Below are 27,929 nucleotides of genomic sequence, written 5' to 3' on the forward strand. Positions count from 1 at the left end.
TGTTTGCCTCCCAGATGCTAGGGTCCGTGATGTTTCTGAATGCATCCACAATCTCCTGAAAAGGGAGGGTGAGCAGCCAGAAGTCGTGGTACATATTAGTACAAACAACATAATTAGAAGAAGGGAGGAGGTCCTGATAAAGGAATACAGGGAGTTAGGAAGGAAGTTGAGACCCAGAGCCTCAGGGGAAGTAATCTCAGGATTGTGCCATATGACAGTGAGAATAGGAATAGAATGAGGTGGCAGATAAATGCGTGGCTGAAGAATTGGAGCAGGGGGTAGGGATTTAGATTTCTGAATCATTGGGACCTCTTCTGGTGTAACCTGTACAAAAGGGAAGGGTTGCACTTGAATCCAAAGGGGACCAACATTCTTGTGGGCAGGTTTACTACAGCTGTTGGGAGTGGTTTAAACTAATATGGCAGGGGGATGGGAACCAGTATGATAGAGTTGAGGATGAGCCAGCAGATTTACAAGTAAAAATGTCACCATTTACACCTCGGACTTCAACTACTGCACAGAGTCTTGTCATCTTCAGAAGTTTTCTGATGACTCTGCCATAGTTGAATGCATCAGCAAGGGAGATGAGGCTGAGTACAGGGCTACGGTAGGAAACTTGGTCACATGGTGTGAGCAGAATTATCTGCAGCTTAATGTGAAAAAGACTAAGGAGCTGGTGGTAGACCTGAGGACAGCTAAGGTACCGGTGACCCCTGTTTCCATCCAGGGGGTCAGTGTGGACATGGTGGAGGATTACAAATACCTGGGGATACGAATTGACAATAAACTGGACTGGTCAAAGAACACTGAGGCTGTCTACAAGAAGAGTCAGAGCCGTCTCCATTTCCTGAGGAGACTGAGGTCCTTTAACATCTGCCGGACGATGCTGAGGATGTTCTACGAGTCTGTGGTGGCCAGTGCTATCATGTTTGCTGTTGTGTGCTGGGGCAGCAGGCTGAGGGTAGCAGTCACCAACAGAAACAACAAACTCATTCGTAAGGCCAGTGATGTTGTGGGGATGGAACTGGACTCTCTGATGGTGGTGTCTGAAAAGAGGATGCTGTCCAAGTTGCATGCCATCTTGGACAATGTCTCCCATCCACTACATAATATACTGATTGGGCACAGGAGTACATTCAGCCAGAGACTCATTCCACTGAGATGCAACACAGAGCGTCACAGGAAGTCATTCCTGCCTGTGGCCATCAAACTTTACAACTCTTCCCTTGGAGGGTCAGACACCCTGAGCCAATAGGCTGGTCCTGGACTTATTTCCTGGCATAATTTACATATTACTATTTAACTATTTATGGTTTTATTACTATTTAATTATTTATGGTGCAACTGTAACGAAAACCAATTTCCCCGGGGATCAATAAAGTATGACTATGACTATGGGTGTAATATGAATGTAAAGAAGGACAAACCAATGACTGGGTACAAATGCAGACAGTGCAAAGAGTTAGACTGTACCACAGAGGCAAAATTCAAAAGGGAGAAGAATGCAGGACTGAAAGTGCTGGATTTATATGCACTTAGCATTCAGAACTAGGTGGATGAACTCGTGGAGACTGGTCAATATGACGTTGTGGGCATCACTGAGTCGTGGCTGAAAGGTGGTCATAGCTGGGAGCTTAATATCAAAGGATATACTTTGAAATCGAAAGCACAGGCAAAATGGCAGAGGCAGTGGTCTGGCTTTGTTGGTAAGAGATGGAATTACGTCTTTAGGAAGAGGTGACATAGGGTCAGAAAATGTCAAATCTTTGTGGGTGGAATTAAGAAACTGCAAAGGTATAATTTTTTTCACAGGCCTCCAAATAGTAAGATATTGAGTTGAGATTGCTGATGGAGCTGGAATGGGCATGTACAATGATAATGTCACAATTGCAATGGGGACTTCAATATGCAAAGGGATTGGAAAATAGTATAGGGAATTTGTTAAATGCCTATGGGATGGCTTTTTAGAGCAGCTTGTGCTCAAGCCTACTTGAGGAAAGACTTAGATTGGGGATTGGGTATTGTGTAATAATCCAGATTTTATTAGGGAGCTTAAAGTAAAGGAACCCTTCAGAGGCAGTGATCACAATATGATTGAATTCATACTGCAGTTTGAGAGAGAGAAGCACAAGTCACATGTATCAGTACCACAGTGGAATAAAGGGAATTACAGAGGCGTGAGAGAGGAGCTTGCTCAGGTGGATTGGAGGAGGATACTGCCGGGGATGATGGCAGAGTAGAGATGGCTGAAGTTTCTGTGAATAGTTCACAAGGTGCAGGATAGATATGTCCAACAGAAGATATTCTCAAATGGCAGGAATAGGCAATCTTGGCTGACAAGGTAAGTTAAGGATTGCATAAAAGCCAAGGAAAGGACATATAAGGTAGCGGAAAGGACATATAAGGTAGCAAAAGTGAGAGGGAAGTCGGGTGATTGCGACTTTTTAAAATCCAACAAAAGGCAATAAATAGGGAAATGATGAAATATGAGGGCAATCCAGCCAATAATATAAAGCAGGATACCAACAGTTTCTTTAGTTATATAAAGAGTAAAATGGAGCTGAGAGATATGAAAACCATAAAACTGAATAGCACACTAGTTTGACACAGTTAATTGAACAGTGCAGACAATGAATGCTAGTACATACCCATAGTCAACAGTCTGTGAGAACCAGCCCAGTACTGGATGCCAGTGTGTCAGGTTCGACTTCTTCTGAGATACATATTGCTGGCAATATGTCAACATTGCAGTCAGCCCACTAACAAAATGATTCGTCTCCTCCTCCAAAACCTTCTCCGAGACATAGGCCAGATAAATTAGATTCCCTGTATCCGATGGGCAGATTTCATTAAAGGAATCAAGGTTAAAAATTAAAAATTAAAAATTATTTGAGTCAATATTCTATTCTGGAATCCAAGCAAAGCTTAGTTCACCTCTCCTCTGTTTCCTTCTTGTTTTATCTAAATACATTGGCCTCTGGTTTTGATAAAGAAACTGCAGCAAGAACCAGCTGGTCATTCAACACAGAAAGCAGAATTTATAACCAGTTTTCCAGCAAAAACCAACAATGTGTCGAGCCCCAACAGTGTATCTGACAGGATATTGAAAGTCTGTGCCATTCGCCTGCTTAGAATGTTCAATGAGATCTTCAACCTCTCATTGCTACATCGGAGGTCCCCACCTCCTCAAAAGGATACCAATCATGCAGGCCAACAGAGCAGGGTGAACTGCCCCGATGACTATTGTCCAGTAGCGCTTACATCTACTGTGATGAAGTGCTTTGAGAGTTTGTTCATGGCTAGAATTGACTCCTACCTGAGAAAAGACTTGGACCCACTGCTATTTGCCTACCACCACAACAGATCTACTGGCTCACCATCAGAACACCTATACAACAGCAAAACATACATCAGACTGCTGTTTACTGATTACAGCTCGGTGTTCAAAACCATCATCCTCTCAGTACTAATCACCAAGCTTCAAAACCTGGACTCTACACCTCCCTCTGTAACTGGATCCTCAACTTCCTTATCAGGCAATGGCAGTCAGTGTGCATCAGTAATATTGTCCTGACTGACAATCAACACAGATACACCTCAAGGATGCATGCTTCACCCACTGCTCTACTCTGTCTACACTCAGTGGATGTGTGACTAGACATACCCCAAATGCCTTCTGTAAATTCTCTGATGACGAGGAGGAGGTACATAGGATTAAGATAGAATGGCTGATTGAGTAGCAACACAGTAACATCCTCGCACTCAACATCAGCAAGCCAAGGAAATTAATTGTGGACTTCAGGAAGGGGACCTCCATGGGGACCACAACCTTGTCGTGGTTTGAAGGCTTGCGTGCCTCATTGACCCAGAGCTATGTTGGCTAGAGTTAGGGCTTTATGCTCTGGCTCTTGGTAGCATCACCTATGCCAAACAGGTCAAAAGGTAGAGGCAAGACTAAGAATGGTCCACTGGTCCTCCAGGTTCAGGGGTTCAGCCCAGAGCCAACAACCCTGACTGGTAAAACAAAATTGTTACAGAAACAGCAATGAAGAATCCTTCTACATCTGAGTGCGATGCCATTCCTGAGTCTCTACCCAGGACTTGCATAACTGACAGTAGTGAAAACCAAGAGGAAACTACTGGCATGATGAATGAAGCCCAGAGCACCACTAGTGATTGAGGACCTTCACTGCTGCCTGAAACACCAACAGTGTAACAGACAGCTAGGCTAGGAAGGGGAAGTGGAAAGGGGGAAACCAGTCCTCATTGAGAAGTGAGTGGTGGATTGGGTGAGCAGCTTCAAGTTCCTGGATGACAACAGTTCAAAGGATCTACCCCAACACTGATGTAATCATAAAGAAGGCACATCAGCTGTCTTACTTCTTTAGATTTGAGGAGGCTTGATACAACACCAATGACTCTTGTAAATTTCTACAGAAATACATTCTGATTGATTCCAACACCCGCTGTTATGGAGGCACCAAAGTGTCAGATTGTCAAGAGGCTACAAGGTGCTGTAGACTCAGTCATCTCTGTACCATTAAGGGTATCTTCAAGAGGTAATGCCTCTAGGAGGCAGCATCCACTGTTAAATACCCTTACCATTCAGGAAATGCCCTCTTCTACTGTCAGGGAAGTAGATGCAGGAGCCTGAAGACACACACTTAACAGCTTAGGAACAGATTCTTCCCCTTCCACCATCAGATTTCTGAAGAGTCCCTGTCATTCCTCTTTTGCACTCTTTTTTTGTAACTCATGTTAAGTTTTACATCTTGCAGCGTACTGCTGCCACAAAAACAACAAATTTCATGACATTGGTCAGTGATAATAAAACCGATTCAGATTCTAATTTAAAATTTTTTCTTTCCCCGAATAACCCTGAGATGCTAAGACTATTCCAATCTTAATACAGACAGAGAATTTTAAACTTGGGTCTCTGTGAATTAGATTCTTGGTTTTAAGCTTCCTAATCTTTTAATGTCTTTTATAAATTGAGCCCAGATATTCTCTCATTTCCAAACACAGAAAACAAGAGCCTATTCAGTAACCAAGAGCGCTGGGGTGCCTGGTATAACCACCCGGCACGCTTTAAAGCATCTGCACATGTAATATTAAACAAAGACTGCTTTTGCAAAATTAAAGCAACATTTTAAGCATAGCCTTGAATAAAAAGATAACATTGGAACACTCACCCAGCAAACAAAGTGTATGGCTTCCCTCCAGGCACACACAGATATCGCTGCACTGTTCATCTCGACTTAAAAACAGGATAAATTTTCGCAGCAGCTCATGGGAATGGATTGTAGACATGCACTAAACATACAGAGACAATTCAGGCCTGGTGAGAACTAAGAGGGTACTTGGAGGAAGGGAGTATGAGATGCAACAATGTTTTAAGGTATTTTCACACATCTTATATCCCATGCAGCTCAGTCGTCACAAATCACTCTGACTTATGCAACACCAAAGTGAATCCCTTGAACTTGTTTAAAACACTGTGCAAAGACCTATATGCCTCTCCTGAGATTGATTTAATTATTTATTTACAGGGCCATCACAGAATAGGCCCTTCCGACTCTCTGAGTCGCACTGTCCGGGAACCCCCGATAACCCCTGATTTAAGCCTAACCTAATCACGGGACAATTTACAATGACCAATTCATCTACTAACCGGTACGTCTTTGGACTGTGGGAGGAAACTGAAGCAACTGGAGAAATCCCATACATTCCATGGGGAGAACGGACAGACTCCTTACAGAGGTCGCCAGGATTGAACTCCCACGCCCCAAACTGAAATAGCGTTGTGCTGGCTGTTCTGCTACTCCAGCACCCAATGAAAGACAATGAAAATTGAGTGGGTCCGCAGAAACCGAGGCATATGCTGGATGAAAACTATTCTCAAGTGGAAAAGTCTGAACTTAATTGAAGCAAGTCAGTTTTTGAAGACAAAAAGAAATACGCAGAAATAGAAAAAAGGAGCAAGAGGAGGTCAAGGCTCAGTATGCTTATCCACTTCAGTACTGTACTCTATTCCCACCTTTATCCTGTTTCACATATTTTTACAACTGCTTGCTTTATTATAATAGTGTCAGTAACATTATATATAAACATACATTCACACTTTATGCCAACCTGTCAATCTTTAGGACATAGCACTCAGGGACTTGTGCTGACTTTTTTCATGACTCTATGTGTTGGGTCATAATTTTATGTGCTGTGTGTGACTATATGTACTGGTTTTGCCCCTTGATCCCAGAGGAAGGATGCTTCGTTTAGCTCTATGGCTGAGTGACAATAAACTTGAACTTAAGTATCCCTTAGACAACAAGAAATGCACTTGATTTGCACTGCCTTTCGAGGAAAAGCATTCCACAGATTCCCAGGCCGTGGGTGAAGAAACTTCTCCCGATCTCTGTTCTAAATGGCACTTCATATATCCAAAGGCTGTGATCCCCGATTCGGGATTCCTCAGCCATCAGGAAGATCCTCTCTATCTGCCCAGTCCTGTTAAGAGTGTCATGTTTCTATGAGATTCTCCTCATTCTTCAAAATTCCAGTGAAAACAAGCTTAACTGACCCATTCTCTTCTCTTACATTAGTTTCTCCATCCAGGAATCAGTATATTAAATCTTCATTGCATGACCTTCTTGGCAAGAACAACCTTGCTCAGGGAATAACACTGCAACAGACTCAAAACTCCCAAAGCAGTCATATCAAGATCCTGTACAACTCCATCAAGATTACTCCTGTATTTAAATTCTCTTGCAGAGAAGACTAACATATTATTTGTTTCTTAATTGCTTGCTTTCATTGACTGGTGCACAAAGGACACCCAAATCTGGCTGGAACTCCCATTTTCCCCATTCTAACAACGTTCAGCTGTTTACCACATAATTTCCCTGAACCACCTTGAAACCTCTTTGAATTCTTCTGTCATGTTCTCTCCAAAATGCATCATGAGCTTTTAATATGTAAAACTATCCAAATTTACCTAAATATTTTATAGAAATCTTTGTATACCAAAAATGTTTTTATAATCAATTCTCCTCTTGATACACGAGTGGACTCCTTCTCGAACCTGGCAATGATACTGCTGCACCAGCATTCATGGAAAGAGAAACAGTCAGAATTTCAAATTACAGAACCAAACCCTGATAAAGGGTTTTAAACTGAAATCTTAATGTTGCTTCCTTTTCCACAGCTTTTGCCTGATTAGCCCACTATTTTGAGCATTTTATGTTTTTATTCACAGCATACTCAGTTTGTTTTTTTTTGAAGTTTTCGCTTACTAATGATATTGTTTTCTAGGAATTCTGCAAAATGGATTTCAGCTTTCTCGAATAGCATCCAAGGAGCTACCATCTAGAAACACAATACACACTAACTCGCCCGTGCAGGAAAGTTGAACATGGAGTACTGAATACAGTGTGGAAAATATAGAAATTTATCAAAATAACAAATTTGGAATTAAAATGTCAGAAATGGAATACCACAGGACAGGATCAGAACTTGGGAAGAGAAATGATTCATCTTGAGATGTTAATTAATCAATTCAAGACACCTCTCTTAAAAAGCTGCATGTATGAGACAGCATTGGGTGAACTCATTTGTTAACTATCGTCATCATTTGAAATTGAAGGAGATTTGGTCATGAGTTGCCCTATTCAAAAGCAGAGAAATGGTTTGGAAGAATTTTAAAACTGAAGGAAATTAGCTTGCTAACTTAAGGAGGACTTAGAAAGATATTTTGTTATATACTGGTAACTCTTCCTGCACTGCATCACCTGCACTGGTGCTGCTTCATGCACCCATGCTCAGTTCATTAACTTTGCCTGCAACTTCCACCCTGCCCTTGAGCATACTTGGTCCATCTCTGACACCTTTCTCCCCTTTCTTGATCTCTCCAATGATGAAGACAGACTGTCTACTGATACCTTTTATAAACCCACAGACTCTCACAGCTATCTTGACAATACCTCTTCTAACCCTGTCTCTTGTAAAAAAAAATCTATTTCCTTTTCTTTTCTTTTTTTTTTGGCGTGTGCCTGCGTGCGTGTCTGTGCATGTGTGTGTGCGTGTCCATGCGTGCGTCCGTGATGATGTCTTTTTCATGGCTTTTACAAGGCGCGGAGCGAGAGAGAGACTGTGTGGCGCGTCATTTTCGCAGTATTTTCCCTTTTAATTTACGAGGTCGAGTTGCAATCTCGACACTCAACCCGGCACAGATGGAAAGCGTACTCAGGGGTGGCCCGACTAGTTTCGAACCTGGGAATCTCTGTTCCCGGGACTGGCACCGATGTCGTTGCGCCACCAGCCGGCCCTATTTCCTTTTCTCATTTCCTCCTTTCCTCCTTCTCCACCACATCTGGACAAGGCTTTCCAATCCAGAACATCTGAGATATCCTCCTTCTTCAAAGGGCAGGGTTTCCCTTCCTCTACCATTGATGCTACCCTCACCCTCATCTTCTTCATGTTCTGGACATCCATCCTCACCCCCTCTCCCCACTACCATAACAGGGATAGAGTTCCCTTTGTCCTTAGCTACCATCTCACAAGCCTCCGGATCCAGTAGATCATGCTCCATAACATCCACCGACTTCAATGGGATCCAACCACTTTCCCTCCCCTCCACTCTCCAGTTTCCACAGTGATCTGTCTCTACCCGACTCCCTTGTCCACTCATGTCTCCCCACAGGATGTCCTGTGAGCCTGCTTTACCTCGGGTACTATGGTAGAGAGACGCATCACCAGCGCGGGGACTGACATGATATGCAGTAGAAAGGACCGCAGCAGGTTATCCGAGAAATGTGCAGCAATCATTGGTCTAGTGAAAAAGAACATAATTAGTGGAAGAAATTAATTAGTAGTCGGTGCTTTTTCTCCAGATACATTCACAAGGAATCCATAATTATGGTATCAAGCCTTTTTAAACAATTTGCAGTATTCAGCTGAGGTTTTGTCTGCATGCACTCACATGTTGGAAGGTCTACATCCAGACAAGATAATATCCTAAATTATTGTCAAAAAAACAATTATTCTTTTAACTTATTTGTGTGATCATACTGTGCACTGAATCTGCCAACTTCCCATTTTGGAAATGATTCCCTACGTGACAAGCGCTAAAGCGTTTGAAAGACATAATAAGATTGGCAAAATTAAATTTTTGTATTTCCGTAAAATCAGCCTGAAAGTCCACATTTGGAAGTGAACCAACAATCTACATAAGAGATTTGTGGAATGTAGGTCTCAGGGTGAAAGAAAAAATAACATTTTAAAAAACCTTCTTTAAATTTTAGTACAGAACACTGGATGGGCCCACTTAGCAATATCATCCCTCTGCCTTCTTTTACTGAAGAGCAAGACCAAGAAAATAAGCATGAATGATGGTTCAGTTTTCACATAGAGATACCGGGCCAGGACTTGGATATGACCATGGGCTGCATAAAAGCACGAATGATTAAGCTAGAAAATGTGCCACATGGTGCTTGATTACCTTTATCGTTGCATGCTTCACATGGAGGCCGCCTGCCTTGGTGTTGGAGGGCTGTCTCTGTGTGTCAGTGAGTGGACAGGAGGGTGGAAAGGGGCTTGGTGTGCCGTTGCCGTTGCTCTGCTGAACATTGTGAGCATGCTACAACGGCACTGGAACGTGTGGTGACACCTGTGGGCCTCCCCCAGCTCATCCTTAGGTTGTGTTGGCTGTTAACACAAACAATGCATTTCTGTACATGTGATAAATAAAGGAACTTGATCTGACCTGAACTCCTCAAGACAGTAATTCTGTGTCAATGAAGTTTATTGACAAGCTGCATCTCCATCTGGTATGGGAGCAACCGAACATCGGACCGGAAGTCTCTACAAAGGACTGTGAGAACGGCTGAGAGGATCATTGGGGTTTCCCTGCCATCCATCAGTGCTGCATACCCAGTACCCTTAGATCAAGGATCCCACTCATCCATCCAGCATCTTCTTTGACTTTCTACCATCAGACAGGAGACTCTGATGCATAAAAACATAAAGTTTCTTCTATTGGGCCATTAGGCTTCTGAACTCCCTGCCACATCGCTTTTAAAGTGTCACCAGTTAATCTGTTCTGTACCTGACAATATTTAATTTATGCACCTTACTTCGCTTACTTATCTGTAATTCACTTGTAGATTTAATTTTTATTGTGTGTTATGTGTACTACAGGTATCCCCTGCTTTTCGAACGTTCGCTTTACGAAACCTCACTGTTACGAAAGACCTACATTAGTACCCTGTTTTTGCTTTCAGAATGTGTTTTCACTGTTACGAAAAAAATACAGCCCGCGAAAAAAATCAGCGTGCAATAAAAGGCAGAGCACGCCCCGAGCAGCCGCTCTCCCCCGGATTTGGAACGGCATTCTCACCGGCATTGCTGAAACACGACCCTGTGAGCAGCTGTTTGCAAGATGAGTTCTAAGGTATCGGAAAAGCCTGAAAGAGCTCGTAAGGGTGTTAGACTCACAGTAAAACTAGACATAATTAAGCGTTTCGATCGTGGTGAATGAAGTAAGGACAATGTGAGTTTGGCTTGTGGAAGCTGACGAACATGATGTTGAAGAGGTTTTGGCATCCCATCACCAAGAACTGACAGATGAAGAGCGGATGCAATTGGAAGAAAAAAGGGTAACAATCGAAACCGAATGAGTAATGATAAAGTACGATTTTAATTTTGAAAGGGTACGTCGGTTTAGGAGATATTTGCAGGATGGTTTGAGTCCTTACTAAAGAACTGTGTGATAGAAAAATGCGCGAGGCTCAGCAGTCAAGCAAGCCTTCCACATCAGCCACGGCGGACGACGAACCTCGACCTTCGACATCAAGGCAGGCAGAGATAGAAGAAGATGAGCTGCCTGCTCTAATGGAAACAGGCGACGAGATGACACATCAGTGTCCCACCAGCCCAAGATCCAGGCCACGGATAGATACCGATTTGCGGAAAATGCAACAGTAGCCGGGACGCACACAGCACATCTTTAAGAAAAAAGCCGAAATAAACAAGCTAATTAATTAGGTGCCGCCGACACGTAATTGTTGGCCCAGATCAGAGACGACGCAATCGGAAATCGGCACTGATCTGGGCCGACAATTACATGTCGGGCGGCACCTAATTAATTAGCTTGTTTATTTCGGCTTTTTTCTTAAAGATGTGCTATGTGCCTCCCAGCTACCGCTGGACCCCTGCGTGCTTCGCGGCAATGTATCGCTCGGTGGCCTGGAGGGTGGGGGGCCACTGCACCACCCAAACTCCGACTCAGCCTAACACACCATCATCAGTGTGCTCGGCGCTGTCCCGATTCCGGTAAGTGATACTACACTGTACATACATTATTTCTACTTTATATCGGCTGTGTATTTTTACGTGTTATTTGGTATGATTTGGCAGCTTCATAGCTTAAAGGTTACTGGAGAGCGCTTGCACGTGTTTTTGCCAACAGCATTTGCGTGAGATTTTCTGCCGACGGCGCCTGCGTGAGATTTTCGCTCCGGAGAACAGTGCAGTAATGATTGTGGAAAAGTATTTCTACTTTATATAGGCTGTGTATTTATCATATCATTCCTGCTTTCACTATATGTTACTGTTATTTTAGGTTTTATGTGTTATTTGGCATGATTTGGTAGGTTATTTTTGGGTCTGTGAACGCTCACAAAGTTTTCCCATATAAATAAATGGTAATTGCTTCTTCGCTTTACGACATTTCTGCTTACGAACCGTTTCATAGGAACGCTCTACCTTCGGATGGCGGGGGAAACCTGTACTGTGCTTTACACCCTGGCTGGAGAAACATGTAAATAGTTAAATGACAATAGTTAAACTTGACCTGATTTATTTTTAAAGCTATGCCGGCAATTTTTAGGTAACTTTGCAGCAAGAAATAACAGAAAATATGATGTTTGCTCAGCATGTTCTCTTACCGTAATGCAAGGGTGAAAATAGCTGTTAAAGTGTCTTTTGACAGAGATGGTTTGAATCTTGCTAGCCCATTTGTTAATAATATCTAGGGATAAACACCAACGAAAAACATAAATACTCACTATACCACATATGAATGTCACATACTATAAAAATAAGCCTTAATTGTTCAGACACGGAAACATCAGTCAACTTCAGTCTGAGCTCTTGTATTAAGATTAACTACTCATAAACACCAGCAACATGTCTTGGGATACTTGTTGGTCATTATACATCGCAACTTAACAAAAGATATTGTCTTATATTCAGGAAGTAGGATGCAACTGTTTGAGGGCATGGTCCATGTCTTGTAGCATCAAGTAATTTCACTTCTGTAGGTTGCCAAGGAATATTCTTTGGAATTTTTCGAATTGAATTGAATTGAATGATCTTTATTGTCATTATACATAGGTACAATGAAACTCTGTTTGGCTTCCTCTCAGGCAATTAAATAAAGCGGTAGATAAAAACAAGACAGTAACAGAAAAACAGAATTAAATAGATAAGTAGCAGAAAATTAGTTACAGCAGCACCATAATATCACAGTAATGCACAAAGTGCTGTTAGTGCAAGTATTTGAGTCCTTGTGTGTGCTCACAGTTTCAGTCGTTGTTCTGTGGAAGCTTAACGATGGTTTATTAATCAGACATCCAGCTAACAAATGATAATCCCGACCCAAATGTTAACAACACACTGTTTGCTGAATTTTTGCACATACCACCAGGTTCATGAATAGTTATTACCCCTCAACCATTAGGCTCTTGAACCAAAGGGGGTAACTTCACTCAAATTCATTTGCTCCATCACTGAAATGTTCCCACAACCAATGGACTCACTTCCAAGGACTTTTCATCTCATGTTTTTGATATTCATTGATTTTTTTTATTATTCTTTCTTTCTTTTTGTATTTGCAAAGTTAGTTGTCTTTTGCACACTGGTTGAATGCCCAAGTTTGTGTAGTCTGTCATTGATTATTCATTTACAGAGATACAGCACAGAATAGAACCCTTCTGACCCTTCGAGTTGCACCACCCAGCAATCCCCCGTTATTACCCCAGCCTAATCACAGGACAATTTACAATGACCTTACAGCAGTGGTGGGAATTGAACCGGGGTCGCCTGTACTGTAAAGTGTTGTGCTAACCACTATGCTACTGGCCCACCCTGAGATTCCTATAGATGTATTGAGTATGCCCAAAAGAGAATGATGACATAGTAGATGTACTGTGATGATAAATTTACTTTGCACATACCTGCAGCACTGTGTAATATCCCTTTTGATTGAGATGTCCCATGATGTTAGCACAAATATGATTCATGGCAGGTCTCATGGCTTCTCCTGTCGTCAAGAGAAACCAATGATATTGGCAACCTGGATCATTAAGTTCCAAATCTCTACTCTATTCCAAAAGAATTATATTTTAATGTTGTTAAAAATTGAAAATTAACTGGTTTACCGAAACAGGAATACAAATGATCAACTCTATATTGAATATGCCAATCGTTGAAATTAGATAAATGTTCTGTACTAGAGATGCAACTATGTACATACTTGAATTAGGTAATGATGATCAGGAGATCAGTGACCCAAATGCCCTTGGAAAGAAAGAAGAACTTAAAACTGAATTTCACTGCTAAATATACCCCCCTTATCTCTGCTGGAATTACTTGTGTGGGCACTAGACAAGAAGATATATCTGACAAATATATTGGAGGTTTTCCCAAAGAGGTAAGATAAGGACATGGTAGAGGACATTATCTATGTGGACTTTAGCATGGATATGCACATACATACAGTGGCATGCAAAAGTTTGGGCACCCCGGTCAAAATTTCTGTTACTCTGAATAGCTAGGCGAGTAAAAGATGAACTGATTTCCAAAAGGATGACACATTTCTTTAATATTTTAAGAAAGAAAACTTTTTTATTTCCATCTTTTACAGTTTCAAAATAACAAAAAAGGAAAAGGGCCCAAGCAAATGTTTGGGCACCCTGCATGGCAGTACTTAGTAACACTGAATTCTATTTTAACTTCATCAGTCCACAGGACTCGTTTCCAACATGCATCAGGCTTGTTTAGATTGTTCCTTTGAACCTTTTGAATAGAACTTTTTGGTTGCAATGAGCAAAGGTATGTTTGGAGAAAAAAGGGTGCAGAATTTCATGAAAAGAACCCCTCTCCAATTGCTAAGCACAGGGGGTGGATCGATCACGCCTTGGGCTTGTGTTGCAGCCAGTGGCACAGGAAACACTTCACTGGTAGAGAGAAGAATGAATTCAATTAGATACCAGCAATTCTGGAAGTAAACATCACACCGTCTGTAAAAAAGCCGAAGATGAAAAGAGAATGGCTTCTACAACAGGATAATGATCCTAAACACACCTCAAAATCCACAATGGGCTACCTCAAGAGGTGCAAGCTGAAGGTTTTGCCATGGCCCTCACAGTCCCCTGACCTAAACATCATCGAAAATCTGTGGCTAGACCTCAAAAGAGTAGTGCATGCAAGACGGCCCAAGAATCTCACAGAACTAGAAGCCTTTTGCAAGGAAGAATGGGCGAAAATCCCCCAAACAAGAACTGAATGACTCTTAGCTGGCTACAAAAAGTGTTTACAGGCTGTGATACTTGCCAAAGGGGGTGTTACTAAGTACTGACCATGCAGGATGCCCAAACATTTGCTTCGGGCCCTTTTCCTTTTTTGTTATTTTGAAACTGTAAAAGATGGAAATAAAGAAGTTTTCTTGCTTAAAATATTAAAGAAATGTGTCATCTTTAACTTTATGCCTTTTGAAAATCAGTTCATCTTTTGCTCACTTAGCTATTCACAGTAGCAGAAACTTTGACCGGGGTGCCCAAACTTTTGCATATACATATACATACACATACACACACACACACACACACACACACACACATGCACATATATATACACACATACATACACAGAAAGGTTAGATCAGGTGGAATCCAGGAACAATTAGCTAAACTAGATTCATTACTCGCTTGACGGTAGGAAGCAGGAAGACTGCTTCTCAGACTGTGATTAGCAGTGTGTCACAGGATCTGCGCTGGATGCTTGTTGTTGATTAATGATTAAAATCATATGCATAAATAATGAAGGTACACAGCATAGTTATTAAGTTTGCAGATGATACTATAATATAGCTGATATTATAGCCAGTGAATAAAGTTCTCAAAAATCACAAATTACCTTGATCAGTTATGTAAGTGGGCCAAGAATTGGCAAATGGCTCTCAATTTTGTTCAGTGCAAGGTTTTGTATTTTGCTAAGACAGGTCAGGGTGGGACTTACATAGCAAATGGTAGAGCCCTAAGGAGTGTTGCACAGAGGGTCCTAGCTGTACATCATTTTCTGAAAGTGGTGTCACAGATAGGGTGATGAAGAAAACAATTGGTATTTTGGCTTTCATCAGTCAGAGCACTGAGAAGAAGAATGGGAATGTTACGTTGCAGTTGTACAAGACAGTGGCAAGACTGTGCACAGTTTTGATCACTTCATTGTTATGGGAAAGACATCATTAAGCTGGAATGAATGAAAGGTTCATGAGAATGTTGCCAAGACATGAGGCCTGAGTTAATGAGGATAAGTTAAGCAGGCTAGGACATTATTCCTTGGTAGTGCAGCAGATAACATAACACTTTGCAGTACCAGTGATCTGAGTTCAATTCCCATGCTGTCTGTAAGGAGGTTGTACATCCTCCCCATGACCTTGTGGGTTTCTTCCAGGTGCTCATACAGGCTAAGCTTTGAATGAGGCATGATCTTATAGATATGTATAAAATCATGGATGGCATCCGTTAGTCTCGCGAGACCATGGATCTACACCTGGAAAGTCTGGATCTACACCTGGAAAGTCTGGCAAGGGCCGATACAGCTTGGCACCAGTGACGTCGCAGGAGTTGCCAGAGCGAGGTTGAAAGCAACGTCGGACTGCCTTAGGGACTCCAGCTCCGGATTTGTCCTCAGCATTTACTCCTGAAGCCTTTCCCATGAGTGGGTATGGCCGCAAGGCAGCAGAGGTTTGAAATCAGAGTTTCTCTCTCTTAGATGACTGCCTTCCCAGGCTGATGAGCTCCATCTACCCGAAGCACTGGTTTTAAGGTGCCAGGACCCGCTTTCGCCCCATCTCCTGTCAGGAGAAACAGTTCCGCCGGGCTTAGAGGCTAAGCCACACGAGAAGGCCACGAGTTGGACTTGGTTGTCAGAGGCTATTTGTGGCGCATGCCATGAGGAGCACTTTTAGTTAGTGGGAGCTTGTCCCCACTACCACTCCTCGGCTTGATGTTTTCACAGGGAAAGAGAACCAAAAACCAGAGAACATAGCAATCTTACATCTGTAAGTTTTAAAACCATAGGACTTGTGTCAGTCCCTCATTATGACTTGTGCTTCAAGGAAAATTGGACAGGTGCTGGGGTTTGCTGTTGATTTTCTTTTGCTCTTTGACATTTCTGAGGAATTGCTTATTTTACACAAAGCGCTCTCCTATCATTGGAATTGAAAACAAGTACTTGCTCTATAGCAATAGTTGATTGTTACCATTATCTTCCATTCCTTGTTAACAAAGTTATAAACAATGTGACTTTTTTTGAATAAAAAGTATGATCTTGCTCACACAGAAGATTTTTTTAATGTAACATACTCCATTTTCCTGAACTGTTTTAATTTGAAACTATTGATTTATGTTAGATAACATTTTCACACACATTATACATCTTGTGCTTATCCAAATGCTCATTAGTAATTTGGTAAAATACAGCTAATGGTGAAAAAGAGCAACTGAAACAGTGCACATTAGAAATACTCAGTGGGAGAGCAGCATCTGCAGGGACAGAACAGAGCAAGCATTTCACATCAACATTTTGATGAAGTGTTATCAAGCTGAAATGCTAACTCCTTCCTTTTTCAGATGCTGCCTGACCTGCTGGGTGCTGAAAACATTTTCCATTTATATTGTTAGCTTTCTTCAAGTTTGAACGCAGATGGGTATTGTCAGCAACACTTGCAATATCAAAACTGAGTCTAACACGCATAGATTCAGAGAATAACACAGTACATAAACAGGCCTTTTGGCCCAACTTGTCCATGCCGACTAAGGTGTCCACCACAGCCAGTCCCACTTGCTCACATTTGGTCCATATCCCTCTAAACCTTTCCTATCCAAATGTCTTTTGCTAAATGAATTTTGCCACTGACCTTTTCCCCTCAGTATTTTCCAGTTCGAGGCATCCGTGAATGTGGTCAGCATGCTGAGACACAATGTGATGAACTTGAAGTCCAGCAGAACATCTGGCTGTAAAAAGTAGAAATATTTCCAGCCTGTTATACAAATCCACAGGATACCTTGTCATAAAATGAAACAGGATTTCAAGCCACTCCAAATTCTGGAGCGCAACACTTTTACTGTCATGATGAAAAAAGTTTTAAGTTTAAATGCATTGACAAAATTTACTTAAGCTAATGCTCCCATTGATTTTAGCTGCAAAGCAATACAAGTTCAAAGTAAAATTATCATTGCACATACTGTATATGTCACCATGCACTACCTTGAGATTCATTTTCTTGCAGGCATTCACGGAAAAACAAAGCTATACAGTAGAATCAATGAAGCACTGCATGCAAAGACTGGCAAACAACCAATGTGCAAAAGACAGTAGACAGACAATACTGAGAACATGGGGCCTTGAAAGTGAGCCTGTAGGTTATGGAATGAGTTCAAAGTTTGGCTGAGTGAAGTTATCCCTGCTGCTTCAGATGCTTCAGAAGTTATAGAGTATTAACTGTTCCTGAATCTGGGGGGGGGGTTTCTCCTGTACCTCCTTCCTGAAGGTAGCAGTGAGAAGAGAGCATGGCCTGGATGACAGGGGTCATTGCTGATGGCAATAGCAGTCCACTACACATCAATGTGCTAACTGCAACTTTGTTCCTGACAGTAGACTGTATAAATGTAAGTGACAAGCTCTGTGAGCAAGACGATCATTTATTAAAATAACAGGAGCATTTAGCTCAGTGGATCAGACAGTTCTGCAAGGAATGTAAAAACAAAACCTCTTTCATTAAGGACTCAGCTTCAAAGTTTAAAGTTTGAAGTAAATTTTATCATCAAATTACACATATGTCACCATATACAACCCTGAGGTTCATTTTCCTGCAGGGATACTCAGCAAATCTGCAGAAAAACTATAACAGGGTCAACTCTGGTTCCTCTCCTAAAGTTCATCTGATGAAATACTATTGGTTACACTTAGTCATTTAAAAACAAACATTTAATTTACTGCTTTCTAATCACACGCACTTCTCTCCATACAGTCAGAGATTCAAATTGAAAGGACTCAATTTACCTTTAGCTGCTTTAGAAATTCACAACAGAGCCAGAGTAGGTCTTTCACTTGTTTGATCCACAGCAGGGTGAGATCTTTGGTGAGTGCTATTGAGACATACCATACCTGAGAATAAATGAAGAATCGTGAAACTTAATAGATTTTAAATGGCAATAATGATCTGGCCAGTCCCAACAGACCTGTTCCGTACCCTTGTCGTGCCCTGGTTGGAGTACATAATGTTCCAAAAAAGCTGCAAAATAAGCTCCAGTGAAAATAAAATCATCAGTAAATTTCATGAATTATCTGCACCATTCAACATTCTTGTCAATAGGATTTCAATAATGTGCAAAAGATAATTAAAAGAAATTGTCATATTGGAGCCACCGAGCACTACAGCACGGAAACAAACCCTTCGCCCATCTAGTCTATACCAAACTGCTTTTCTGCCTAGTCCCACTAACCTACACCCAGAACATACCCCTCCCATCCATGCACTAATCCAAATATTGAAATCAACTCGTTCCACGCTCTCACCCACCTCTGAGTGAAGCAGGTCCCTCTCAGCTGCTCCTTAAACATTTCACCTTTCACCTCTAGTTCTCATCTTACCCAATCTCAGTGGAAAAAGCCTGTTTGCATTAACCCTATCTATACCCATCATAACTTTGTACACGTCTGTCAAATCTCCCGTCATTCTCCGACGCTCCAGGGAATAAAGTCCAAACCTGCTCAACCTTTCCCTATAACTTAGGCCTTCAAATCCTGGCAATGCCCTTGTACATTTTCAGACCTCCCACTCTGCAAAAACTCATTTCAGGGATGTAGTACCATCAATTTGCAGAAGTCTCCCAGAACTTCCGGGAGAGATGGAATGTCTGCAATAGAGTAGCTCCTTCGCAACTAGCCAGCTAGTTTAAATAACGTTAGCTATGCTAATGAACGAATGACACCTGTTAAACTCACCTCAACATGTCTTTTACAGTCTTAACTCACCATGGGCAATAGAAAAGTCACTGTTGCAAACAGTGCAGCGAGCAACACTGTCATTATTTTGACCCCTATTAGGCAGGGGTACACTTTAGTGTAGTCTGGGGTGACGTACATTTTATATTTTCTTTTTTTGGAACACTCTGCCATGGCGTGCGCTCTCTCTCTCTTGCGCTCGCTCTCTCACTCTCGCGCTCTCTCTCTCTCTCTCTCTCTCTCTCACGCTCATTCTCAAAAAAATTGATTTCCAGAATATTGTATATAATTTGCGGGCATCAAGGAGCCACTATCAATATGCGGGAGACTCCTGGAACTTCCGGGAGAGGTGGGATGTCTGCATTTTCCTACTCAACCTTTCCCTGTAACTCAGGCCTTCAAATCCTGACAATGTCCTTGTACATTTTCTCTGTACTATATTGTATTTGCTTGAAGACAGATAAATATCCAACAACCATTGTATATTTCTCATTCACAAATCAAAATAACAAAACAAAAAGGAAGGTTACAGACAGTCACCAGTACTTAAAACAGTACATATAAATGTTTTGCACAATTTTAAATACATTGGTTTAATTTTTCTCCTAGTTTCAGTAGAATAAGTGAGACAACTTTGATTACCAAATCTGCTTAGTTCTCAGTTTTTATGGCCAATTGGCAGCTCCTGGAATGGAGTCTACAACCACATTACCACAGATCACTACATTATAGTGATGTGGTGATCTGTGGTAATCAGATCACCACATTATAGAAGAGACATGATTGCACTGGAGAAGTGCAGAGGAGACCTTTGTTCAAATTGTTCAGGGAGGCGCAGAGTTGCCAGAATTTGCAGGTTCAAAATTCAAAGTACATTTATTTTCAAAGACTGTATAAATCATACAACCTTACATTATTTGTCTCCTTACAGGCAGACATGAAACAAAGAAACCCACAAACAAACCCCATATATATATATATAATCTACTTTTCATGATTTTTATTAACGACCTGGCTGTGGGGGTAGAAGGGTGGGTTGGCAAGTTTGCAGACGACACAAAGGTTGGTGATGTTGTAGATAGTGTAGAGGATTGCCGAAGATTGCAGAGAAACACAGGATGCAGAAGTGGGCTGAGAAGTGGCAGATAGAGTTCAACCTGGAGAAGTGTGAGGTGGTACACTTTGGAAGGACAAACTCCAAGGCAGAGTACAAAGTAAATGGCAGGATACTTGGTAGTGTGGAGGAGCAGAGGGATCTGGGAGTATATGTCCACAGATCCCTGAAAGTTGCCTCACAGGTGGGTAGGGTAGTTAAGAAAGCTTATGGGGTGTTCGCTTTCATAAGTCGAGGGATAGAGTTTAAGAGTCGTGATGTAATGATGCAGCTCTATAAAACTCTGGTTAGGCCACACTTGGAGTACTGTGTCCAGTTCTGGTCACCTCACTATAGGAAGGATGTGGAAGCATTGGAAAGGGTACAGAGGAGATTTATCAGGATGCTGCCTGGTTTAGAGAGTATGTATTATGATCAGAGGTTAAGGGAGCTAGGGTTTTACTCTTTGGATAGAAGGAGGATGAGAGGAGACATGATAGAGGTATACAAGATAATAAGAGGAATAGATAGAGTGGATAGCCAGCGCCTCTTCCCCAGGGCACCACTGCTCAATACAACAGGACATGGCTTTAAGATAAGGGGTGGGAAGTTCAAGGGGGATATTAGAGGAAGGTTTTTTACTCAGAGAGTGGGGTTGGTGAGTGGAATGCACTGCCTGAGTCAGTGGTAGAGGCAGATACACTAGTGAAATTTAAGAAACTACTAGACAGGTATATGGAGGAATTTAAGGTGGGGGGGGTTATATGGGAGGCAGGGTTTGAGGGTTGGCACAACATTGTGGGCCGAAGGGCCTGTAATGTGCTGTACTATTCTATGTTCCATGTTCTATATGAAAAAAAGACTATCTAACACCCAATGTGCAGAGAATTAAAAAAAAGCACCATGCCCATAAGAAAAATAAAATATAATAACCCATAAAAAAGACCGTCAAAAACCCAATGTGCAATGAAAAAAAGCATCATGCAAACAGTAACCGCAAGCAAATTGCATTTCAGAACAGAAGTCTGCAAAGGGTCCAAGACCCTTAGTTCAGCGCAGAGCTGAGTAAACATCATGGAGCAGCGATCTTGATCAGCCTGCACCTCGCCTCGGGCCCTGACACCTTGACCTTTTCAATCCGGCCCGGCACTTAACTCTCCGTCCGAACAATGGGCTCTGCCACTGGCATATGCCGGGCTTGGCCGCCTCCATTCGGCCTGTAAATCTCTGTCCGAACATCATGTTCAGTCGCCTCAATACGCTCTAGGGCCTGGACCCCATAGCTTTGATTTGGCCTGTGCCCGCCCTCTCACGTTCTGCCACACTCTTGGCGACAGGCCCTCCACCTCGCCTTGGTTCTGCCCCAAGTCCAAAGAAAAGTTACAGACTATTACTTGTGACGATCGTTTGCCGAAAAAAGTGTAGTTAACTAAGTACTTAGTTGCTTTCCTTGTTTCATTCGTCACCAGTCAGAAGTCGCTGAGATTCACCAGTGCCATCTTAACCCGGATTATAATATCAGCAACTGGTAATATGAAGAAAAACTGGATCAGATAGAACTGGCTTATTTACATGAGGGCTGAGAGAAGACTTAATTAAGCTGTATGAAATGTGCAAAATGTGCAAACAGAATTGGTGGGAGGAGAGAGAAGCAGCGCGCCGCGCGTGCGCAGCCCTCCGGTGAAAAATTATATCGTATCCATCAAATAGGGGCCGTGGACAATTCTGATTTGATGGAGATGGACGTGAAAGCACAGAAGAACATTGGAAAAATTTCTGAAATGCTCGTTCGCTGCTGTTGTTACTGCGCAGTCGGGAATCTTTCGGAGGGAAGGCCTCAAAGTCCCTGGCTTTGCCTGCTGTTGGCGATCGAGATGGCACTCAGAACTCGGTGTTGGAGAGCTGATCAGAGCTCAAAGTTTTCGGATGACTCAGAGTTGGACTGTGGTCGGGCATGGCAGGGAGAGTTTATCTTCCTTCTCCCGTCTGCGTGAGATGTGGGACATTTGAGAGACTTTGAACTTTTACTGTGCTCATGGACTTCTTCATCAAGTTATGGTATTGTTGCACTGTTGTAACTATATGTTATAATTATGTGGTTTTGTTAGTGTTTTTCAGTCTTGGTCTGACTTTGTTTTGTGATATCACACCGGAGGAAATATTGTATCATTTCTTAATGCATGCATTACTATATTACAATAAAAGAGGACTGCGTGTCTTCATAACCTAAAAAGAACAAATAGGAAGGACCGATTTTCATTGGAAAGGTGTCAAAAACAAGAGTCCGTGGTGTAAAACAGAAGATTATTGGAGATTGTTATGTCTGCGCAAAGCAAGAAAGGCAATGGGGTAGTATGGTTAACCGTTTTCACTGAGTCACGTTGGTAACAGTACACGTGGACAAGCTACAGTGTGGGAGTTACAAGCTGAGTCCACTGACACGAAAGCACGTGCACTCAAAAGCCCGCACGGAAAGGAGAGAGCCCTCCTCACAAAGGAGGCCCAATCAATTCACTGCGCGATCAATCAGGCCACATGCTCACTTGCTGCATTCTCACAATAGATCTGATACGGTTCAGATAGAAGGAGACATTTTTCCAACCAAACAACATAGAAGTCCGGTACTGATTGCATGAAAAACACTGGCAAAGACAGAAATGCTAAACACATTGAAAGGCTACCTGGATGTGACCTAGGACCTATAGAAAGTACACTGGGAGACAGGATTAGGCTGGAAATCACTTGCATGACCAGCAGCATGGGCACAATGGACTGATTATCTTGCTTCTGTTTTATCAATTCTAAGAAAATAACTGATATTGGGAAATTAAATGGTTTTGTGTGCCTGTAGAACTGTTTCCCCGAGCTGTTGGAAATGCACAGAATGGGTAATACATAACGGAACAGAAAAGCAGTACGGTTGCTTACTGACCTTGGATTCATTCTCTACATCCATGCTATGAAGGATACAGCGACACAGTTTCTGAAGTCTCTGGAACGGAGTAACAAGTCATTACTGAAATAACCAACACAGTTTTGGAGAAGTATGCCAATGATACAATAACTAAAGAAATTCCCAATTTGCACAAACTGATAAAGGAAGATCAATCACAAAAACGATCAACTTTGGAATTACTAAATCACAGCTTGCAAGTTTAATAAACAAAAAGCGATCCAAACCAGCCTATTGCCCTATTGATTTCTAATTTGACAACAAAAAATATCTTATTTAGCCACTGCAGAGAACAATTCAGAAAACTACATTGGAGTTACAAATGGGGCAGATGGGTAAACAGGGTAGAAATACAGAAAAATTTTATTTTGAAAACTGCAATTAAGTGGTTAATGTTATTAACACTAATAATTAAATAAAAAGTAACCTAAAATAAAAATTCCATGTTATTTAATTAGCTGAAATCCAGCTGCCCTGGTGAAATTTGGCCTCCATTTTCCATATTGTTTGTCCAGGCTGAATTATGGGTCTATTAATTTGGGAAACTGCTTCCTCCCCTAGGCCGTAAGATTATTGAATATCCTGTCACCACCCAGGACCCATCATGAATAGAGCATAGTTATGCTGCTTACTTTTTAATTTGTGTCGTAAATGCACCTTATTATTTAAGTTATTTGTGGTAATATTACTTTATATGTTGTGTGTTAGTTATATCGGGTGGCGGGGTGGAGATGCGTCTCTACCAAAGGAGGTGTAAGGCACCCCTTCCCTCTGTTAGCCTGCAGGTCACCCTTGGGCAAGGGATAGCACCTGCATCGCCGCCGATCAAAGTCACATGAAGCCGTATGAGCAGCCGGTGCATATCACAAGTCCTGGTTATGCGACCACTGACGCCAGGCATTCAATCTCTGAAGAGTATTGATAATGGCTGCGATCACCCATCTTGTAGGACACTGTCCAGAAGGAGGCAATGACAAACCACTTCTGTAGGAAAGTTTGCTAAGAACAATCATGGTAAGAAGTCCATGATCACCTACGTCATACAAGAGCACATAATGATGATGATGGTGGTGTTAGTTATACGTACTGTATTGTGCACCTTGGTCCAGAGGAATGTTGTTTTGTTTGGCCGTATACATGTACATGGGTGGACGACAATAAACTTGAACTTAACTACTGCAACACTATTCATTACATCTGATGATAGTGATGACGGCCAAAATCTCAGCATAAGACCGAACTTGCAGACTACTATTTAAAGTGGCTCCAACAAAGCTAAACAGAAGAAATTCAGTATGTCTCTGTGGCGTCCAGGTGTTCTCTCATTATGTCTTAATTGCTAAAGATTTTTATTTTATTTGATAATTTTCCACATACAAGGAGGACAGTTTATCCTGGAAAAATGAAAATACTCAGATCCTTTAAATTTGAAGAAGCCTCTTCGATATCTGTCCCGATAACTTGCCTTATTTTCAAACACAAAATGGCACTTCCTACAAGAATGGCATAACGTTTTGCCATGCCATCCATTCCTGAAGTTGGATGGAAACCTATGCCCAAAGTCCTTTGATTCACAAAATAATTTTTAAAGTTAATTTTTAGGAAACAAAGTTAAAACAAGAATGGATATTTTATACGTGAAAATCCCAATCCCTGGATTAAACCTATATTGAATTTATTACTAATCCTTGGTCAATTATAATTTTCTGCAAGGAAGAGACCAAAACTAGTTAATCTGCAGAGTAACACATACAAGATGCTAGAGGAACTCAGTAGGTCAGGCAGCATCTATTGAAAGGAACAAAGGATTGGGTCTCAGTCCAAAACGTCAACTCTTTATTCCTTTCCATTGATACTGCCTGATCTGCTGAGCTCTTCCAGCATTTTGTGTGTGTTACTCTGGATTTCTCACATACGCAGTATCTCTTGTGGTGAATCTGCCATCCTCATTTATGGTAATAGATTTAGCCCCAGCCTGTAGAGTTACCTCATAATCTTCTTTCATATGAAACACAAAGAGCAATTTCCTTGTGATTTTAAATATAGCGAGTGCTTTCCTTTTCGATGAATTGCTTTCACTGACGTCAAAAAAATTATCGATTTCTTGTCTGTAACGGCAACATTACTGAATTAATCAATGTTTATGTTATTTAAAAAAAACCACAAAGTAACTCTCAGAAGGTCACAGTAGATTTTTTTATGATTTTAAAAGCCTGTATGAAAAGACAGGTTTATACAAAACAGAGAAATTAGGTTATGTCAAGCCAGTTATTAAAAAATAAAGAAATTGGGCTACAACATTGAAATGGCATTGCTATGCCAAGCATTATTGATGGAAAGGGGCAGCAGATAGCATTCCACATGACTCCTGATCTACCAGTCAGGGCATCCAATCAAAGAGGCAATCATACCGTACTTTTAAATGTCAGCCTATTTGTCTGTGTACGTTCAATAATCCTCTACACATTCTCTTATTAGTTGAAGTCTGCATGTAGACAGCACCCCACTGCCTCTATCCATCATCCATGTATAAACTCAAGCAATTATTGTGAGAGAAGCAGGCATATTAACCACTTTTTTCCTGCTTCATTCCATTATAATCAGCCCTATTGATATCAGTTCACTCGCATATCAAAAAGGAGATTTACTGGTGTACAGGACGATCAGTATATGGAAGTGGTCATGCATTGGTGATTGATGTGGTTTATTACTGTGATTTTGTGACAGACAGCAATCGGTAAACACGCTCCTTACATATGTGTATTTATACACAGACAAAAATCGCCTTATCATTCTGCTGTCGTTGCGCTGGGCGCTCGCACTTCAATGTCTTCCCCAGTAAATTCTCACAATGGGCCCTAAACTGACTGATACACTCCGGTTGGCTTTACAGGGCCTTTCCCGCCACTCATGGTGGAATAGTCCATTTCTTTAGTAATGGGGATGTGTATATGTTGTTTATTTACTGGATTTAATAGATACTTCTGTTTATTGTGTAATATGATTGTAACTCCATTGTGGGGTGCATCATGTTGTAATTCATGTGTAGTCTTATATTAACCTTGTGGGGAATTAAAGATAGTATGTCCTGATGGCTAGAAAAAGGGGGGAGGAGGAGGGAGAGGGAGAGACTGGCTCTGCCAGGAGTTCTCACTAGACAAAGTGCAGAGCTGTTTTTGTGTTTTCTGGTAGATATCCCTGTTTGTAAATATCGGCAGTTTTTATTACCTTTGTTAATTTTTGTAAGTTTGATTTTTAACACACCTAATAAGCACCCTTGCACTAAAGTGCTAGGCCATCATGATTGAAAAAGTACTGTTGAATGGCTAACAATTTCACAGCCAAATATTCTGAGAAGAATATGTGGTATTTATTGCCCATCCTGTTGCCAAAGCTGTTGACATTTAATAACAGCCTTTAGAATTCCATTCCTTTCAACATCTTAACTCCTTGGTGAATACTCCAGTTGAGCTTATTTGGTGCCTTTCTATGGAGAAGGTCTAACCAACACAACACTGATTGGAAAGATTCAAAGTGTTGAGGCAAAACAATCTAGGAATTTAAAATCTCTGAAAACTGCATGTGGAATGGGAGATTGTGACTTTATGAAAAAATCCCCACTGATAAAGAAATGGTGTTCTTTGTTGAATTTTTTAGACTGTGTAGAAGAGTTACAGAAAATCTGTTAATCTGATACACTTGGGACTTCAGTGGTGGCAGACCAGAAATGTTCTGGTTTTCAGACGTTAATTTATTGACATTTCAATGCATCTCTAATTCATTGTTCATATTTTAAAAAAACTTACACAGTAACTTTTCAATGAACCTGGCAAGTGTCAAGGGAAAAAGAATCAGCAAATTTGAATCAAGAACTGAAACCTAGGGCCCCGTAAAATAGTCACTGAGCCTGGGAACTGGGTGACAAGCCACATGCAAAATCACCAGGATTTCCAAAGCTTCTGGAGAATTATCAGAGTTTTACAGCACTATCTTGTAATCACTTATGCCATTTTAATTTACTTGTTATTTTTCCACTACAGAATGATACAATTATTGATGAATGATACTTTAACTATGAAAATTAATTTTAAAAATGGACCTGATTTCTCGAAGCAGCCGACACCTGCAGAGATACCTCCTGACCACAGCCTGAATCCGAATGGCTGCACGCTCACGTTCCTTCTGCCCTTTCCTTTCCTCCCGAGCAGCCCGGGCCTTATCCAGGAACTGTGTTTTTGAGGTTTGTGTTGCGCTAAACATTCTTGCTCCTGTGAACAAGGTAACAAGGAAAACCACTGCTTCCTTCTTAAATTATTATTTTCTTCCAGCTCTACGCCCAAATGAAAATGCTGAACAGTGAAACATGAAATTCAAGACTAAGATTATAATTGAAGCAAGTCCACTGACAGCCTCATAAAAACATGCACAAACTGTTTTCCATCTAAAGCCTCACGGGCTTCTTTACTGTTTAATATATTGGTACTAAAATGCAATTGCAAAGATAAAGCCACAAACTTGTGCAGTAAATATTATCAAACTACACTGTTTCTCCCACCAAGAATAGATCAGAACCAGATACACAGACTGCTACACAATTCC

General features: G+C 41.4%; 1 protein-coding gene across 3 annotated transcripts in view; it reads right to left on the reverse strand.

Annotated features, from left to right (window-relative positions):
* ube3b (ubiquitin protein ligase E3B) overlaps nt 1-27,929 on the reverse strand; it is a 77,069-nt gene that overhangs the window by 37,358 nt on the left and 11,782 nt on the right. For 2 of the 3 annotated variants that reach the window (XM_072248044.1, XM_072248043.1), the window contains exons 3-12: nt 27,430-27,598; nt 25,318-25,438; nt 23,310-23,369; nt 18,340-18,444; nt 17,195-17,291; nt 13,230-13,315; nt 11,940-12,022; nt 8,719-8,824; nt 5,193-5,313; nt 2,649-2,826 (exon numbers count right to left, since the gene is read on the reverse strand). In XM_072248044.1, the coding sequence (XP_072104145.1) occupies nt 2,649-2,826; nt 5,193-5,313; nt 8,719-8,824; nt 11,940-12,022; nt 13,230-13,315; nt 17,195-17,291; nt 18,340-18,444; nt 23,310-23,369; nt 25,318-25,438; nt 27,430-27,590 (1,118 nt within the window). In that variant the 5' untranslated portion in view covers nt 27,591-27,598. Of the gene's footprint in view, nt 1-2,648; nt 2,827-5,192; nt 5,314-8,718; nt 8,825-11,939; nt 12,023-13,229; nt 13,316-17,194; nt 17,292-18,339; nt 18,445-23,309; nt 23,370-25,317; nt 25,439-27,429; nt 27,618-27,929 lie in introns of those variants that run through there. The other variant, XM_072248045.1, reaches the window with a different exon arrangement.

The sequence above is a fragment of the Mobula birostris genome, chromosome 31, assembly GCF_030028105.1.
Source record: "Mobula birostris isolate sMobBir1 chromosome 31, sMobBir1.hap1, whole genome shotgun sequence".
NCBI classification, from domain to species: domain Eukaryota; kingdom Metazoa; phylum Chordata; class Chondrichthyes; order Myliobatiformes; family Myliobatidae; genus Mobula; species Mobula birostris.